General features: G+C 33.3%; 1 protein-coding gene across 2 annotated transcripts; it reads left to right on the forward strand.

Annotated features, from left to right (window-relative positions):
- The first annotated feature begins 542 nt into the window (after positions 1-542).
- On the forward strand, positions 543-6,576 carry LOC133687882 (protein Brevis radix-like 4). 2 transcript variants are annotated; one of them, XM_062107222.1, is made up of 7 exons: positions 543-937; positions 1,047-1,179; positions 1,444-1,618; positions 1,741-2,141; positions 4,290-4,425; positions 4,714-5,114; positions 6,117-6,576. In XM_062107222.1, exons 3-7 carry the CDS (start codon positions 1,466-1,468, stop codon positions 6,193-6,195), a joined length of 1,170 nt encoding a protein of 389 aa, XP_061963206.1. In that variant the 5' UTR covers positions 543-937; positions 1,047-1,179; positions 1,444-1,465; the 3' UTR covers positions 6,196-6,576. The 2 variants fall into 2 exon arrangements, with proteins under 2 accessions (XP_061963206.1, XP_061963205.1); XM_062107221.1 differs by having other exon boundaries at positions 544-937; positions 1,047-1,262.
- The last annotated feature ends 9,925 nt before the right edge of the window (positions 6,577-16,501 follow it).

Raw genomic sequence — 16,501 nt, forward strand, 5'->3', positions numbered from 1 at the left:
GCCAAGAACAACCATGTTTTGATTAGAGGGAGTCTACGGATTAGTCTTAATAACTTGAATATCTGATAAAAACTAAATGCATTTTTTTAAAAAAAACTAATTGGCATTCTTGAATATGAGAAATAAAAGAAAAATGAAAACAAAAACAGAAAACGAAAATGGTATCAAAAGACACATTAATTTTCGAAACCAATCATGTATAGTTTTGGAAAAAGAAAATAAGTTGAATATGGGTAAATTTAGAGAAAGAGGGGGGGAGTGACTTCTAAATGTCGGTTCATATCGGGTAAAATAGCCTTCCATGTCCCCTGCCCAAACTCCAACAAAAGAGTGGAACGAGCTTCATATATGGAGTGATTTTGACCTCTCGGTATCTCCAGAAGAAACAACCCTTAACATGAAAGGTCGCAGGCAAGAGTCTCGTGCATGATGCACATGTTCGGTCTAATTGTTCACATCATCTTCCTCGTACGAGTTGAAAAAAAAGATAAAAAAAAAGAGAGTTAAAAAACACAATCAGCAAAAGAAATGGTATTCGAATTCGATTCGAGAGGAGGATTAAATGGGCTTCTAAGACAAATGAAGAAGCCCATGATGTGGATCACGAGGCCGAGTCCAAATAAATATCTCCCATAACCAGAAGGAAAGATGAAGAGCATTTGAAGAATCCGAGAGACAGACAGAAGGCAGCGGCCTGAATGCACAGCAATTCTCAAAACATAATCAAGCTAAGGGCTCTGAGCATCGAAGTAAGAAAATAAAAGAAGCCAAGGCTTCAACCAACAAACCAACAGCTCCCTCCCTCTCCCTCTCCCTCTCTCTCTCTGCGGCTCTGCCTCACTCTCTTCTTCAACCCCTTTTTTTATGGTGATTAGTTCCCTTTACCACCATATTTATGCAAGCTAAAAATGCAGTCCTCCTACCACTCCAATTCAAGGTGATTCCAATATCTCTCTTGCCTCTCCTTTCTTTTTTCTCTCTTTAAGAGTTCATGCAACTTTTAATTCAAGAATTTTTATCTCCTTTTGTTTTATTATTGTTGACAGAGAATCTCTGATCGTGTTATTTAAAGCGCGCAATTAAACGAAACGCTGCATGAGCACTGGACTCAAGGCCCCTCTCGTTATTCGCGCCTTGCTTTCTTCTCCGATTTCCCATTCTTAATTTCTCACTAACACTGTACGGACTTGATACTTCTCTGAGTCGTCATTCGCGCTTTGCTTTCTTCTCCGATTTCCCATTCTTAATTTCTCGCTAACACTGTACGGACTTGATACTTCTCTGAGTTTTTTTTTTTGGTTATATATATATATATATATAGACACACACATCAGCGATTGAATCTTAATATTGGCAACTTTTATTTGTATCAAATAATTTCGATTTTTTTTCCCGAATTTCCAACATTGCCTCTCAACTGTTGCATCTGTTGGTGATACACAGTCTGCCTGAAGCAGAATTCAAAATGCTGACGTGTATAGCTCGTTCTAAACAACCCGGTGATGACTCACTGAGTCAAGCCGATGACGACTCAGCCGCCACCACCGCCAATCATCATCCCTCCGCTGCCAAACAACAACAACAACAACAACAAGCCATCAAATCCCTAACTTCTCAGGTACCTCCACACTTCCAAAAAAAAAAAAACAACCAGAAAGTTCAAAAACCATTGCTCTTGTAATTCTCTCTCTTACCAGCTCTGACTGATTTTAATTATGCTCTTTTTTTTAATTATTACAGTTGAAGGACATGGCATTAAAGGCATCAGGTGCATACCGCCACTGCAACCCATGCACGGCGCCAAACACAACTACTCAGAGTCGACTCAGGAGCAACTCGACTGAGTCAGACGCCGAGTCAGAGAAATTCAGGTGGTCGCTGCGGCGGACGGGAAGCTCGAGCTCGACGACACCGCGTACGTGGGGAAAGGAGATGGAGGCGAGGCTGAAAGGAATATCGAGCTCCAGTGGCGAAGGGACTCCGAATTCGGTAAATGGTAGTGGGCGTCGGGTCGACCCGCCAATAGTATTCGTTGAAGAAAAGGAACCTAAAGAATGGGTGGCCCAAGTGGAGCCCGGTGTTCTCATCACATTCGTTTCGCTTCCAAGGGGAGGGAATGATCTCAAGCGGATACGCTTCAGGTAAGTAGTCTCGATTTTTTTTATTGGACGGTGGTGATTTGTTTCTGATGTGATTGATTGTATGATTTTTGTGTGAGAATCGTATCCTTGTTACTGTTTGGTTGGGTAACGGTGACTGAGAGTGTGGAACAGACTGCCTGCTAGTGGATTAGACACGTCATTGATTGGCTGAGAAGTCTGTTACTTTAGATTTTTTTTTAATTTTGTTATATTTATTCTGTTATGCTTTGAGGGTTTTCTTTTTTTAAAAAAAAAAAAGTTTGCCAAAGAAGCTGAGTGCTGTTTGGATGTCGAATGCTTGCACATTCGAATTCAAAGACTTATTTTGTTTTCAATAATTTGTTTTTTTTTTTAAAAAAAAATATTTGAAATATTCCCATAATCTAAAAACTTTGATGCAAACTTTGATTTACCCGGTATAATAATTAATTAATTTTCTTGGGAATTTTAGATGGGTGTGCGTTGTTATAGATGAGGCAGATTCAGTTTTAAAAGCTTTTGCAAATTAAATGACGTAGAAGGATACATACATGCATACGCATACATACACAGCTAGCTGATTCCAACTATAATTTGAGATTGCTGTTATTGTGTTTTGAGATCGTTTAAATTTTCTCCCTAAAGAATGGTAAAATTGCTAATAATATATGGTGGTGTGCATTGTTAGGAATTTGATTATTGTGAATCCCTTTTGATTTTGTATTCCTGAGAAGTAATATGTGCTTGCTCTTTGATTTTTTCAAAAGCCCTTTTAGATTATTGAATAAATCAACCTAAAAGGCTAGCAACATTGAAATATATGAAACAACAATCCTTGTGATGTTGTTTTAACCACTTGGAGCATTAAGCAAGACAAGTCCATGTTTGAAAGGAGATCCGTCCAAACAATACCTTAGACACCTCTGCCTGTTATGTTCAAATGGAGGGAGGAATAAGTGTAGGACCTACAACCCAACAGTAAAACTCACGCCTACTGGAAAAGCAATCCAAGAAAAGTCCAAAAGAGGAACTCATTGTGCCTCATTAGTGGTGGTGGGGGCTGATTTGATTGTGTTTGTATCCTTTTTCACTGAGCATTGTCGTCGTGTCGGGAGAAGGCTCTGCCCCTTTCTTTTTCAACAAAAATACAAGTATTTCATCACGCCTAAGCCTGATTCTCCGTGACTTTGTCACCTTACGTGACCATTTATATGACATTTACTTTATCAAATTGCCACATCATCCGCCACTCTTCGACCAATATAGAGGACAAACTATGGCCCTCAAATGAGCCAAATGTTGGCACCGTACATGGAAAATGGCTGGAGAGTGGAGAGGCAAATAGACCTTTCTTGGTTTACAGGGGACATAGATGAAGAATTTTCCTTGGTCATTACTTGTGATGGTTACCCTGTAGTTTCCCCTCCTTAATGACCACACCCTACATTTGACTCCCTGTTCATTCTTCTTGGATGATTTTTTTTTCCTTTTTGACTTTGTTATCCCAATACACACTGGTCTTAATCCCATTAATTCTTCTTGTTGCTTGGTCTTATCCTGTAATATTTCCACTGGATTGGTTTTGAACACTGCCCCCCCTCTCTTCATGGAAAGTAGCCTTATTCTTTTGACTGATTATATCCTCTACTTCAATAATGTTGCTACCTAAAATGCATTTTAAGCACCGAAGGTTAGATTTTACAATCTTTTTAGTGCTATTAAAATAAGTGGTGCTCTCTTTTGTGTCAAAAAGTACCTCGTGTCCAATTTAGTGGCTTATATAATTATTGAAGTAGATATATAAGACTATAATTGATGGTAGGTTCGATGCTTGAAGCGGTAGGCATGTGAACAGGTTATAGCTTGCATGATGTAAACTCAATGATTATTCTATTTGTAAAATGTCAGAGGACCTCGTTCAAGCCTTAGGGAAATTTCATCTTTATCACTTAATCCTGATAATAGCACCTTTTGTAACAGTGATATTTTCCCTCATGTCCATGAAAGATTTCACATTGTATTTTGCTCAATCGCCGCGTAGTGCTTTAATTTTGGCCTTTACCAAATGGATGTCATGCGCCAAATCATTTGATGCCGATACTAATTCAGTGTTTCCATGATAATTCTTGAAAATCAAGATTCTGAATTTAGTGTAATCTCTTTGATTAGTCGAGACATGTTTAACAAGTGGCAAGCTCAAAGATGGTGGGCAGAGAACTATGACAGGATCATGGAGCTTTACAATGTCCAGAGGTTTAACCGCCAAGCTTTCCCACTACCGACACCCCCAAGATCCGAGGATGAGGTGAGTTCCTTCCTTATTTGACAACTAAAGGCATGGTTATTCAGAGTACAGTGTTTTCAGATGGCCAGTTGGAACATTATAAAGTAGGTTGCCAAATCACAAATTTGTATGACTTGGATGCAACAACATTCAATTTAACCAAATAAACATGCAGTTGGGCCAGCACCACGTTTTGCATTGAATGATCTCCTTGCACAATATAGTAATATGTAGTATCATTATACTGGGAAGTGAGTTGTGACAACACCAGTGATGTCTAACCATGTCATTCTCTAAACCCTGTTACAGAGCTCAAAGATGGAATCTGCAGAAGACAGCCCGGTAACACCTCCACTGAATAGAGAACGGCTACCCCGTAACTTGTACCGTCCAACAGGGATGGGAATGGGCTACTCGTCCTCAGATTCACTTGACCATCATCCATTGCAGGCCCGTCATTACTGTGATTCTATTGGTTTCACCTCCACCCCAAAACTCTCCAGCATCAGTGGAGCTAAGACAGAAACATCATCAATGGATGCATCTATAAGAAGTAGCTCATCGAGGGAGGCTGATCGCTCAGGAGAGCTTTCCATCAGCAATGCCAGTGATATGGAGACTGAATGGGTCGAGCAGGATGAACCAGGTGTTTACATCACTATCAGAGCCTTGCCAGGTGGAAAAAGAGAGCTCAGACGAGTGAGATTCAGGTAAGATTCCGTGCCTAATCGTTGGATGAATTGATAGTTTCTGAAAAGATTAAACAGTTGCCATGTTGGAAAAATAGCCGACCATGCAAGCATATATATTTAGGCTGTTAGCATTGCAAAGACGTTATTCACAGCCTAGTGGCTTTAACTTCCATATATATATAAATTTCAATTTGGTTGCACTAACTGATCAATGACATGGTGGTTACGTATTATTGCAATTTTCTGACCAGAATCTAGAGTCATTTGATCATATATGGATGTTTCTTATTTTCAAACTGTCAGATCATTTTGGCAGGTGAGAAACATGTATGAATAGTTCTTTGTTTGAGATACGGATATTTTAATTATAGGAAGAAAAATGGAGTGTATGTCACATAACTGTAAGTCCTAACCTTCTCTGTAAAGGCTCTTACTGTGCTGTAGGATCTATTTGATCAGTCAGCTGCATCACAGCTAGTTGATAATTTTTAGTTTGCCATGAATGATGGCCATAGTGACTACATATCTGCCCAGACTTCAAAAATCAAAATGATGGCCATAAGTTTTCTCATAAGCTGGCGGTTTTTCCCCTTTAACAACGGGGATGTTTTAGAGACAAACAAACATTGCACTCCCACATGGAATGCTGTAAGAAAAAGCCCCTTGAGTAGATTTGAGTTGACTCGATGCAAATGGTCTGGGCATGATACAAAGGCAATGATTGAGTTCCTGCTTATTCTCAATCATGACTAGAATTGATAACCCGTAGAAAAATTGACTGGCAGCAGTTAATCATGCTGCTTCCACTAATTGTTTTTTTTTTATTGCTGACAACAGTTACATTTAGCTTGAATCATTAGTCGTCCAAAATACAAGCTTCTAACATTTCTTTTTTGACCGCAGTTAATCATGCTGCTTCTTCTTTTCTTCTTCTTCTAAAAATAAAAAGTAAAAAACTTGTTACTACTGTATTTAGTATTTACCGAGTATGATCTTGTTTTATATGCATGTGCATTGCAGCCGAGAAAGATTCGGGGAGATGCATGCCAGAGTGTGGTGGGAAGAGAACCGAGCCAGGATACATGAACAATACTTGTAATTGAGCAACACGGTGGCTGCTGGTTCGTTGTAATTGTGGGGGTGTGTTTTTCTCAATATTTTTAACCTTTTTTTCATTATTATTTTTTTTTGGCCTGCCATACCAGTAGAATCTCTTCCATAGATATCCGAAAGGTGCTGCTGGCACCTGTTGTTGCTGGGCACACCACTCGCTCCATCCTTCGATCCAAACTGTGAAGTCTCCCAGCATATTAACTACGCGAGCATATGTCCTTTGTGGGATGGGGATCGTCGACTTAAATCCATATTTTTAACAGTTTCTTTTGATTATGGGTGGGTAAAAGAGCATTGGTTGTGTATTTTCAAGTAATTTGGGTGGTCGACACATCAACAAGTATCAATGAAAGAATGTGTTTTCTCCTCCCTGCTTCTCTCTCTCTCTCTTTGCCCTCTCTCTCTCCTCACCTTCTTAAGCTCTCTTTTCCATACCACCAATCAATGAAAGAATGTGTTTTCTCCTCCCTGGTGTACCGTGCCTGAAGTTGATAAACGTCACCGTATCATATGCAGCCAAGAGGGAAACATCACTAATTTCGAGGCCAAGGTAAAGGGCTGCTGTATGGTGTCTTTTCCAATGCTTTCGATGCTCATCGTCCAGTTCTTGTTCCATTTCCTTTCTGGTCAATCCAGTTCTTTTGAAATGGCTTCTATTTGCTGTCAATTTCATCATTTAAAGTTATGTTTTCATGTTTTAAGCGCTTAAACATGTTTTAATATGTTTTTCCTTGCTTGCTTGATATGTTTTTAGATGTTTTGATATTAAATTAATGATGAATGTTATTAAATAAAGTTTTAGCTTTTTAAAAACAAATTGAGACATGAAGGACCAAGTTTGACATAACAAAAGAAACAGAGGCTTTTCCACAAAAGGTGCATAAAAGTTCCATTTAATCCCTTGAGTTTTAATTTTTCATCTTTTGTCCCTATTCTTTTTGGTTATTGCAATTTGATTCTAAACTTTATTTTTTTTACCATATTTTAGTTTCTGAAAATTAAGAGATGAGAGGGAAAATTAAGGAAAGTGAAATTTCTTGGGTGACCAAAATCCACATTTTTGTATTTATAAATTTTTTTTTTGAAAGAAAAACTTAATAGAAATTGTATTCACTTTCAAGGATGCAGCAAAAATAAATTTATCCTTAATAAAATATTTTAAATTTTATTTGATTTTAAGTTTTTAAAACGATTGAAATACGTTTTGTTTTGTTGTTGTTGAAAATTGGGTTTTAAAAGCCTATCATAAGGTGTTTATTTTATTTTTCATGTTTTGGGATGAAAAATGATAGAAATCTGGGTTTTTTATAGCACAAAAACTTGTATTTTGATTTTCTAGTATTGGAGACTAATTTTGGAGTTGAAAAATTGAAGTAGACAAATTATGTGCTAGGCAAAAAGTGTGTCATCACTTATAAATAGCTGAAATTTTACTCGCTCACCTGAGCTTACAAAATAAACTTTCTATGGGGTGGAGTTTTCTCGAATAAAAAAAAATATATCATCACCTATAATTAAAAAAAAATCAAGCAAACAATTTGTCATGTTCCTGGTTTTACCAAAAAAAGAAAAAACAAAAGTGTATAGCATCTAGGCATGGTCTGCTAGATTTAGGCTCCATGACTCCTTTTAAAAGCCAGCATGTAGGCTTGACCTTCTAGGGCCCATAGCATGACCACTCACTTTATTTATTTTTAAAATGAAATGCTTTTTCATTAATATCATTACAATAAAATTCTAAAAAGACAAAAAAACAAATATGTCTTCCTTTTCAAATAATATTTGATCTTATTATAGTAATGTTGTGGATTAATTATAAAAAAATTATGCTTTTTTTATTTGTACTTCAAATTGCAATTGGGGCATATTGAGAGATCAATTCTAAACCACTACAAATGTTAAGAGTATGGATTAATACAACTAATTGCTTCAAGCAACAAATATTTAAGAGTGACAGCAACAAATTAAGGTGCTAGTTGCTTCAAGCTATAGAGGTTAAAGACTAAGCAATATGAAACAGTAATAGTTGAACTTTGAAAGAAAAAGAAAACTTAAGTCTAACAAAATTTTATGAAATGAAACTAACATTATTGTTGTGAAGCTACTAAAAATAAAATAAAATAATGCATACGTAAAAAGACAACAGTACAATTTTATGTAAATGATGATTGCGTATTATAATTATCGATAAAAATAAAATAAAATAAAATAGAAAAGCATGGGTGAAGAGTGACCATGCATGAACTATTTTTCCATGGTGTGAATAGTAACTATTAGAAAAACTACTGGAAAAAAGAAAAAGAGAAGGAATGAGCTTATGACTTCCCTTTAGAGCGTGTTTGAGAGTGGTTGTGGTAACTTTTCAAAGTGTTTTTCACTCGAAAATATATCAAAATATTTTTTTTATTTTTAAAAATTTATTTTTGATATCAGTATATCAAAAATGATCTAAAAACATCAAAAAAAATATTAATTTGAAGAAAAGAAAAAAATTAAAAATTTTAATTTTTTTCAAAAACACTTTTGAAACGCAAAAATAAACAGGATATAAGAGTGGTTTCAAGCGAGGAGGGGCTACTGTTGTTACTTTGAGTGGTGGAGATAATGATGATGTTGATAGTGGTTTTCTTTTTATTGGTTGTTTGTCTTTCTCTCCTTTTGTTTTTGCTTTGTTTTCTTTTTTTTCCCCTCTCTTCTTCTTCTTCTTCTTCTTCTTTCTCTTTTGTTACTTTCCAGATCAAACAATTCTCTTTCTTAACAAAAGAAAAAAACATTTAGAGTGTGCATTAAAACAAATCCTTGAATTTTGATGACCTTTTCAATCTGGTCCCTAGTTTTCTAATTTTTAATTTTTATCTATTTTCACCATTTTCCCCAATTTCTTCTCAATTTCACTCCTAATTGCATTAAAATGGATTTTGATGTTTTTCCAATTTGGTCCTTACTTTCTAAATTTTAAATTTATCCAATTTCACCTATTTCCCCTCAATTTCTTCACAATTCCACCCCTAATTGTATTGCAAATGACCCTCAACTTCTCTTCCACTTCAAATTTTAGTCATTGGCTTTCCAATTATCCATTCTCAACCCTTTTCTCAATATTTCTTTTCAATTTCATCCATGATTGTAATTTTCTCAATTTTTGTTAATATTTTTCTTGTTTGACTAATTTTTTTTTTTTGTTTTTAGGATATTTAATGACCAACTATCTCTTTTTTTCTTCTTTTTTCTCTTATAATGGGCTTTCATTGGCCTCGGGTTGGACAAAATCCAAAGCTAAATTAAAGAATTATTAATAAATAGGTACTAAATTGAAAGAAAAGGGTTTGCCCTCAGGTAGAATGAAAATTGAGATTCAATTGAAAAGTTATCATAGATCCAAAGACTAAATTGAATAAAGAAAAATAGAAGGGTTTGGTGCATGCAATGCATACTCCAATATGTAGGAGAAGACGTTGCATTAAGGTAATGCGTGCAACTTTCTATGAATTTAGAAGGATGCCTTCCTTTATGTAGTTGGAATCGTGGTAGAATGAGCTTTCTCTAAAGGCGACATGTGTAACTTATTCATATTTGGAGTGTCTCCAACTATTGATTTTTCTTTTCTCTATTTTCCTCTCTGTTTTCTTGATTTTTATATGTACTTTCTCTTTGTTACAGAAAAGGATTTTCTTTTTAAACCAAGCTTAATTTAAGTCCTTATATTTCCAATCTTTTGTATGACAAAAAGTCCAAACTATTTTTGCAAACTAAGCATCAACCCCCTTGTTGAGATGTTTTTTCGACACTGCAAGAACCTAATAATAAGATAATTCAATAAAATCATAAATCCAATTCTTAATTAAGATAACTATGAAAGTACTGAATTGGAAAACAAAAATCTGTTGGTTATAAAAAAAAAAAGGAAGAAAAACAAAACCAAATAGTGAGTCAACAACAAAAAAAAGTATTTATTTACAATAATACTATTATACCCGAAATAATGATTAAAGAAGCTCTGATGTCTAACAATAATAATAATAATAATAATAATAATAAAACCACTAAAGAGAGCCTCTAGTACTCCATACAGCTGTAAGTATACTTTTTCCCTCTTCTATTGTCCTCGACATCTCTCGTTTTCTCTCAAAAGAAGTAAAACTGAGATTCCATTATGTGAAATGATCCTTCTTGTCTGTTTACATTAGTCTCCAAAAAGCTTTATGGAAAAAAACGACAACAGCAGTGTTTCTCAGTGAAGAGCAGTGAAGCTCTTGAATCCCCATTTCTCTAATTAAAATCAAACATATTGCCTTTAAATCCTCATAATTCTCGGTTAGAAAATCCTAGATTAACAGTATCAATATCATGTAAATAACAATTAGTAGTAATCCATCAATTTCTATCCTTGATATTATTTAGATGCATCATGAACAAGCCATTCCAAGCATCTCTGCAATTCCTGGCGAGCACCTGTGCATGCTGTCATCATGTGGGCTATGTCCAAAATATGAAAGACAGGGCCTTGAACTGGTGTTGATTAACCAGACGGGTTCAACATTTCTGCCGTTATCTTCTAGTGAGAGCAATTCTTCGCCCTGGATGAGAAAGAAAGGAAATCAAAAAATAGATAAATAGAAAAGCACATGCAAGGTTTGGCAATGATTGTGCTTCACTAGATTTGTGTTTGATTGGATTCTTGTTTAGATTTTTTTTTTCTAGATTTGTGTTTAACCGAGAGAACAGATAGGTAAGCACGAAGAAAGAAAATGAGGGGTACAATGATAATTACTTTTCATAATTTAATACATGTGAAGTGATTATTGTGATTTCGTTGGTTTTCTAAAATTTGTTTTGATTGAGAATGAAAAATGTAATATCTAAAATCTTGATTGTAAAGTAAAATAAAAAAAATCAACTAATAAATAGTTTTGTAGTAAGAGTTTATAATTAAAGGGATTTCAGACTCGAGTCTTATAATTGTTAATATAATAGCCACTAAAAATTTATATAATCGTTAATTTTAAGATGTGTAGAATTAGTCGAGATATGGACAAGTTGGCCATATATTTATATTAATAAAAAAAGTGATCTTTTCAAAAAAATAAAAATAAAAAATTGAAATAAAACTAACACTACAACTTTACTATTAAACTAATATTATAACTTTAATAAAGCTGCTTGATATTTCATCAATTCAAATGCCAAAATAGAAACTAATCTTTGAACAAATTGCTTTTAAGCAAAATATGCATTTGCCAAAGCTGTCTCTATGCGTCACAGTTTGCTCCCATTCTTCATGGAAGTGCGGAAGGCATGAAATCATAGACAGGCAGCGGATCACCTCGTCGGCATGACCATCCTAGCATACAAACCAAATTCTTGTGGTGGAGATGACCAATGCCAGAGATCTCTGTTGAAAATTCCCTCAAACCTTGTTTAGATTCATGAAAGAATCGCTTGACTGCTACTTGAGTGTTACAATTCAGCAGAGTTCCTTCGTAAACTTTACCATGTCCATCAAAGCCAAGCAGCTCCTTTCCCCTAAAACCCCTTGTAGCTTTCTTTCGTTCTTGATAGGACAACTTGTAGCTAAATCCGCTACAAACCAACCAACCAGCAATTATTATGGAAGTCAGCAGGGTTCATATACTCCCTCCAGCACCAGGCCCCAGATTCAACCTAAGTGGTCTTCTCCAAGACCATCACAGAAGCTCATCACGGAAAAACATGGCTAGTTGTGCCATAAATGTTAGCTTTGAAGCAAAATAGAGATTTCAAACATTACAGCAGGATGATATCCATCAAAGTAACTCACTGATCAAATAAATGCTCTTCCTTAAACTTACTTTTGGTGAAACCACAGCCTGTGCTGCTGCGCACATGGCAGACACAATAAGACCTACAAATTGAGAGAAGAATGCCTGCAAGTTCCTTGGTAGCCGAAAAGTTGAAAGCGCCAAATGGATTGCAAATTGCTTTTTAAAAGCTTGATGTCCAATTAAAACCCCTAATTTCACTCTCTTACATAGGATGGCAGGTGGTTCCCAACCCAAATCCTCCACTCGCAAGCCCTCCTCTTCCACCCTGCCCTCGCCACAAATCCCGCTGGGAATCCATTTCTATCACCAGCATCACCACTAATAATTTGGGGTTTTTTTTAGAGTTTTCAAAAAACCCTAAAAATTAACACCCAAGTAGAAGAAAAATCAATTACTTTTGAAAATCAATTTTGGGTTTGATTTTTTTAGAGAGAGAGAGAGAAATGTTGACATATAAGGAAAAAATGGCTTTTTTCCTGACATTATGGAGGAGGTTCTAGTGGTTTTTTGGGGGAAAGATAGACGGCAAAGAGACTGTTAGTGTGATTTGTTTTTATAGGTAAATTTTATCTTTTGATCTTTTTAAAAAATTTATTTCAATATAAAATGTAATTTCTTTAAGTACATTAATAAAATCACAACCAAATCTTAAAAGATAATATATATATATATATATATATATATATATATATATATATATATATATATATATATATATATATATATTTCTTATTACTCTAAAGGATATTTTTAAAAATATTTAACGACCCAAGGATGGAAAGTTTCATCCCATCTCTATATTTTTTTTAAAAATATATTTAAGTATTAACTAAATTTGTTTACAATCCATAGATGCATTTATACAAAAAAAAAAACTGAGAAAATCAAGAAAACTAGAAAAAAAAACCAAAAAAATTAAACTGTGAAAAAAAATCAATTAAAATTTTGAAAAAATCAACCGGTTCGGTTTTGGTTTTATAAGCCTGAAACCGAAAAAACCAAATTAAACCGAACCCAACTCGAAAAAAACCAAAAAAACCTGATCCAAAACTGAAAAACCAAGCTAAACCATAAAAAACCGACCCAAAATAGAGTCAAAACCGGTTTGAACCGGTTTTTGTTCTAAAAAACCGAACCAAACTGAAACCGGTCAGTTTGAACCAGTTTCGGTTTAAAAAAATAATTTCAGTTTGATTTTTTTTTTTATAAAAACTGAACTGAACCAAAAATGATTTATGTGAGCCATGCTTTTATTGAAATTTTTTTTTTTCCGTAAACCTCTACTATGTTGGTTCTTCTTCAAGAATTTAAAATTATCGAAGGGTGTAATATATATTAAAAAAAAAATAAAGACTCAACATATTTTTGAACAAGACAATGATTAACAAAAATCAAGGAACTAATTCATAGGTTTTCAAACATAAAAAACTAAGTTATAATTAGAATCTAACATTTAGAGAGTAAAGAGTAATTTAGTCTTTAAATTTTTATCTGAACCAATTTTCTAAAAATAAATCAATCTTTTTTAAACAACAAATAAATCAATGTTTTATGTTATAATATATTTTAGAAAAATTACCCCTTAGCATTCTTTGGTAGATACTGCACTTGCTTATCAAGTATTAAAAAATTATGGTTTATATTTTAAATTTTTTATACATGATTACATTTAATATCCTGACAAAATAAAAACCAGTAAAAAATATCTGATTATTTATAAGATTGCAATTATATTTTATTTAATAACAAAATTGCCCTAATATTAAATATTATAACTTTATCATTAAATTAAAAAAAAAACCCTAACCACCACCTTCACTTCTCATCTTTGGAATGAAACAAATATTAGAAAAATCATATATAAAAAAGCATAGAATTATAATTAGATTTGGTGGGTGCCCATTGTTTATTGTGTTTAGACCTAGAAATAAAGCTGAGAAATTGAAAAGTTGCAGACAACCAAATAAGAACAAACATTAAAAAAAATAAAATAAATTCACAGTTGCAGACACCCCAATGGCTTCACCATGTTGACTTGTTCTCTTCCTCCCTTTTTCTTGAAATTGAAAAGTTGCAGATAACTAGTTAAAATTAATAATAATCAAATCCACAATTGCAGACACCTCAATGGCTCCACTATGTTGACTTAGCCCTTTCCTTCATTTTTCTTGAAATTAATTTTTATTGGCTTAAAATGTACACTATATTTTTTTTAAACTTGATAGATATATGTAATTGTTACCAAACTATAGGATATTAGAGATAATTTTTTCTATCTTTTAAGGATATATAATTATATCTGAACATAACTTTTCATAAAGTTTTCAAAACATAATTAATTGGCCTTTTCACTCTATTTACATAAATAATTAATTAATTTTTTTTATATATATTTTTAACTTCGGATAAGAAGCAAATGAGTTATAACTTATTTGATATTATTATCTCTATCATGTTTTTTTAAAAAGAAATCTTGCACTCAAACATAGTTTTCATAAAAATAAATAATTAAAAACTTTAAATTTGATATTATTATCTCTATTTTTTCAAATCTTGGATTCAAACCCTTTTTCATAAAAATAAATAAATAAATAAAAACTTCAAATGAGTATATTGGGTGGACTTTTAGATAATTTTGACATGATTTACGAAAATTAACTTTTTATTTTGAATCATAATTCAAAAATTATTATTCATAAATAACTTGTGATAAAAATGAGTTAGAAGGATGATAGGTAAGAAAATGATTTAAAGCAAGTTTTTTTAAAAAAAAAATAGTATAAGTATTCATGAATCATAAGTAAAAAAGAAAGTTTTTGATAAAAACATAATTTTTACACAAGTTGTAATAAATTATTAATGTAAATACAAAATTATTTTTAACTATACATAATTATGATTTTATTTTATTAAAATAATTAGGAAAAATTACCCCTAACATCCTATAGTTTAGTCAAAAGTGTATTTGCCTCTCGAGTTTTGAAAAATTATAGTTTGCACTCAGAACTTTAGACATGTGCTAGCATGTAACATTCTCCAAGTAAAAAACAATATGAAAATTTACATAAATACCATTATTTTTAATTTAATATCTAAAAAGCTCTTATATTAAATATTACAACCTTACAATTAAATTAAAAAAAAAACCACTAGCTTCAATATTCTCTCCTCCCTTTTTAAACCCATACACATTGTTTGATTTTTAGATGACACTCATAAGATTCCCAAAGTATAAGAGATTCCAAGACTAGGCAAAACTAGGTTCTATAGGAAAGCAATATTTCCTAGGATTTGAGAAATGTTTAGGAAGATCTTGAGAGCTAACGGATCCAAGAGGCTCTTGTTTAATATATTTGGGTTTAGAAGAGATGAGAAGTCGTTGAAAGATTTAAAGTTGAAGGAGTTGAAGAATGGTAGTTGGCTATCTTAAGTTATTTTGTACAAGGTCTTGTATTTGGAGTTGGACCATTCTGAAAACTCCTAGATCACTTGACTAATTATGTTCACAACAATGTCTTGACTAGCCTTAAATTCCATCATTCTTGCTATTTAAGTATAGGAATAGCCCATATCTGATCCCTTTTTCAATCCTCTTAAACAGAGCTCTATTATAATTTTATGTGAGAAATAACATGTTAAGGACTAAGATAGACCTATTAATCTTCTTCTTTTGTTTCTATTTAGATAATGAAGTAACTTGATGGTCGTGGCTGACATTATCTCTACTTTTTTGTTTTTATAAAGTTGACACCGTAGCTTTTTCTATCGTTGAGCTCCTGTGTTTGATGAAGAATATAGGTGAGGGGTTGAAAGTGATGGCGGCTAAAGTTTGAATGGATGTGGAGTGGGGGGAAGAGCTACGGATTTTAGGTGGAATTGATTTGGGTGATGGTGGTTGTGAGAAGGAAGGTGATGACAGTGGCTTTGCTAGTTGTTATGATAGTAACTGATGACTAGGGTTTGGTGGGAGGGAGGGAGAATGAGAATCTTTGATATAATATATACAAGGGTAGTTTGGTCTTTTCATTGATTTTGAAAACTTGTTTTGACCCAAGATGCAAATTATAATTTTTCAAAACTCGATAGACAAGTGTGATTTCTACTAAACTAAAGGATGTCATTATCAAAAATTTTAAAACTAACTTAAATCAAATTTTAAAAAGGAAAAAGCACTCCTAACAAATTATAGTTTGGTCGAAATTGCACTTGCATACTGAGTTTTGAAAAATAGTAATTTGCATTTTAAACTTTGGTGCATATGTAACAGTTTACATCCTCAACTACGACACCTAAAAAAGTAAAAAGAAAATTATTTATGTATTTATAGGATTAACATTATATTTCAATTAATGAATAAAGAGTCCATGCAGTGTTAAAATTATCATTAAGTTAAAAAAAGAAATTTGAACCTCTTTCTCCTCTATCCTAACCACCCTTTTCTTTTACACAATTGCAAAAAATATAATGAATCACTTTCTTCATCATAATATT

The sequence above is a fragment of the Populus nigra genome, chromosome 3 (genome assembly GCF_951802175.1).
Source record: "Populus nigra chromosome 3, ddPopNigr1.1, whole genome shotgun sequence".
Classification (NCBI taxonomy): Eukaryota; Viridiplantae; Streptophyta; class Magnoliopsida; order Malpighiales; family Salicaceae; genus Populus; species Populus nigra.

Coding starts and splice junctions, on each gene's coding strand:
- LOC133687882 (XM_062107222.1), top strand. CDS start 1,466: ATGCTGACGTGTATAGCTCGTTCTAAACAACCCGGTGATGACTCACTG. Junction 4,426..4,713: donor CCCCAAGATCCGAGGATGAG/GTGAGTTCCTTC, acceptor ACCCTGTTACAG/AGCTCAAAGATGGAATCTGC. Junction 5,115..6,116: donor CTCAGACGAGTGAGATTCAG/GTAAGATTCCGT, acceptor TGTGCATTGCAG/CCGAGAAAGATTCGGGGAGA.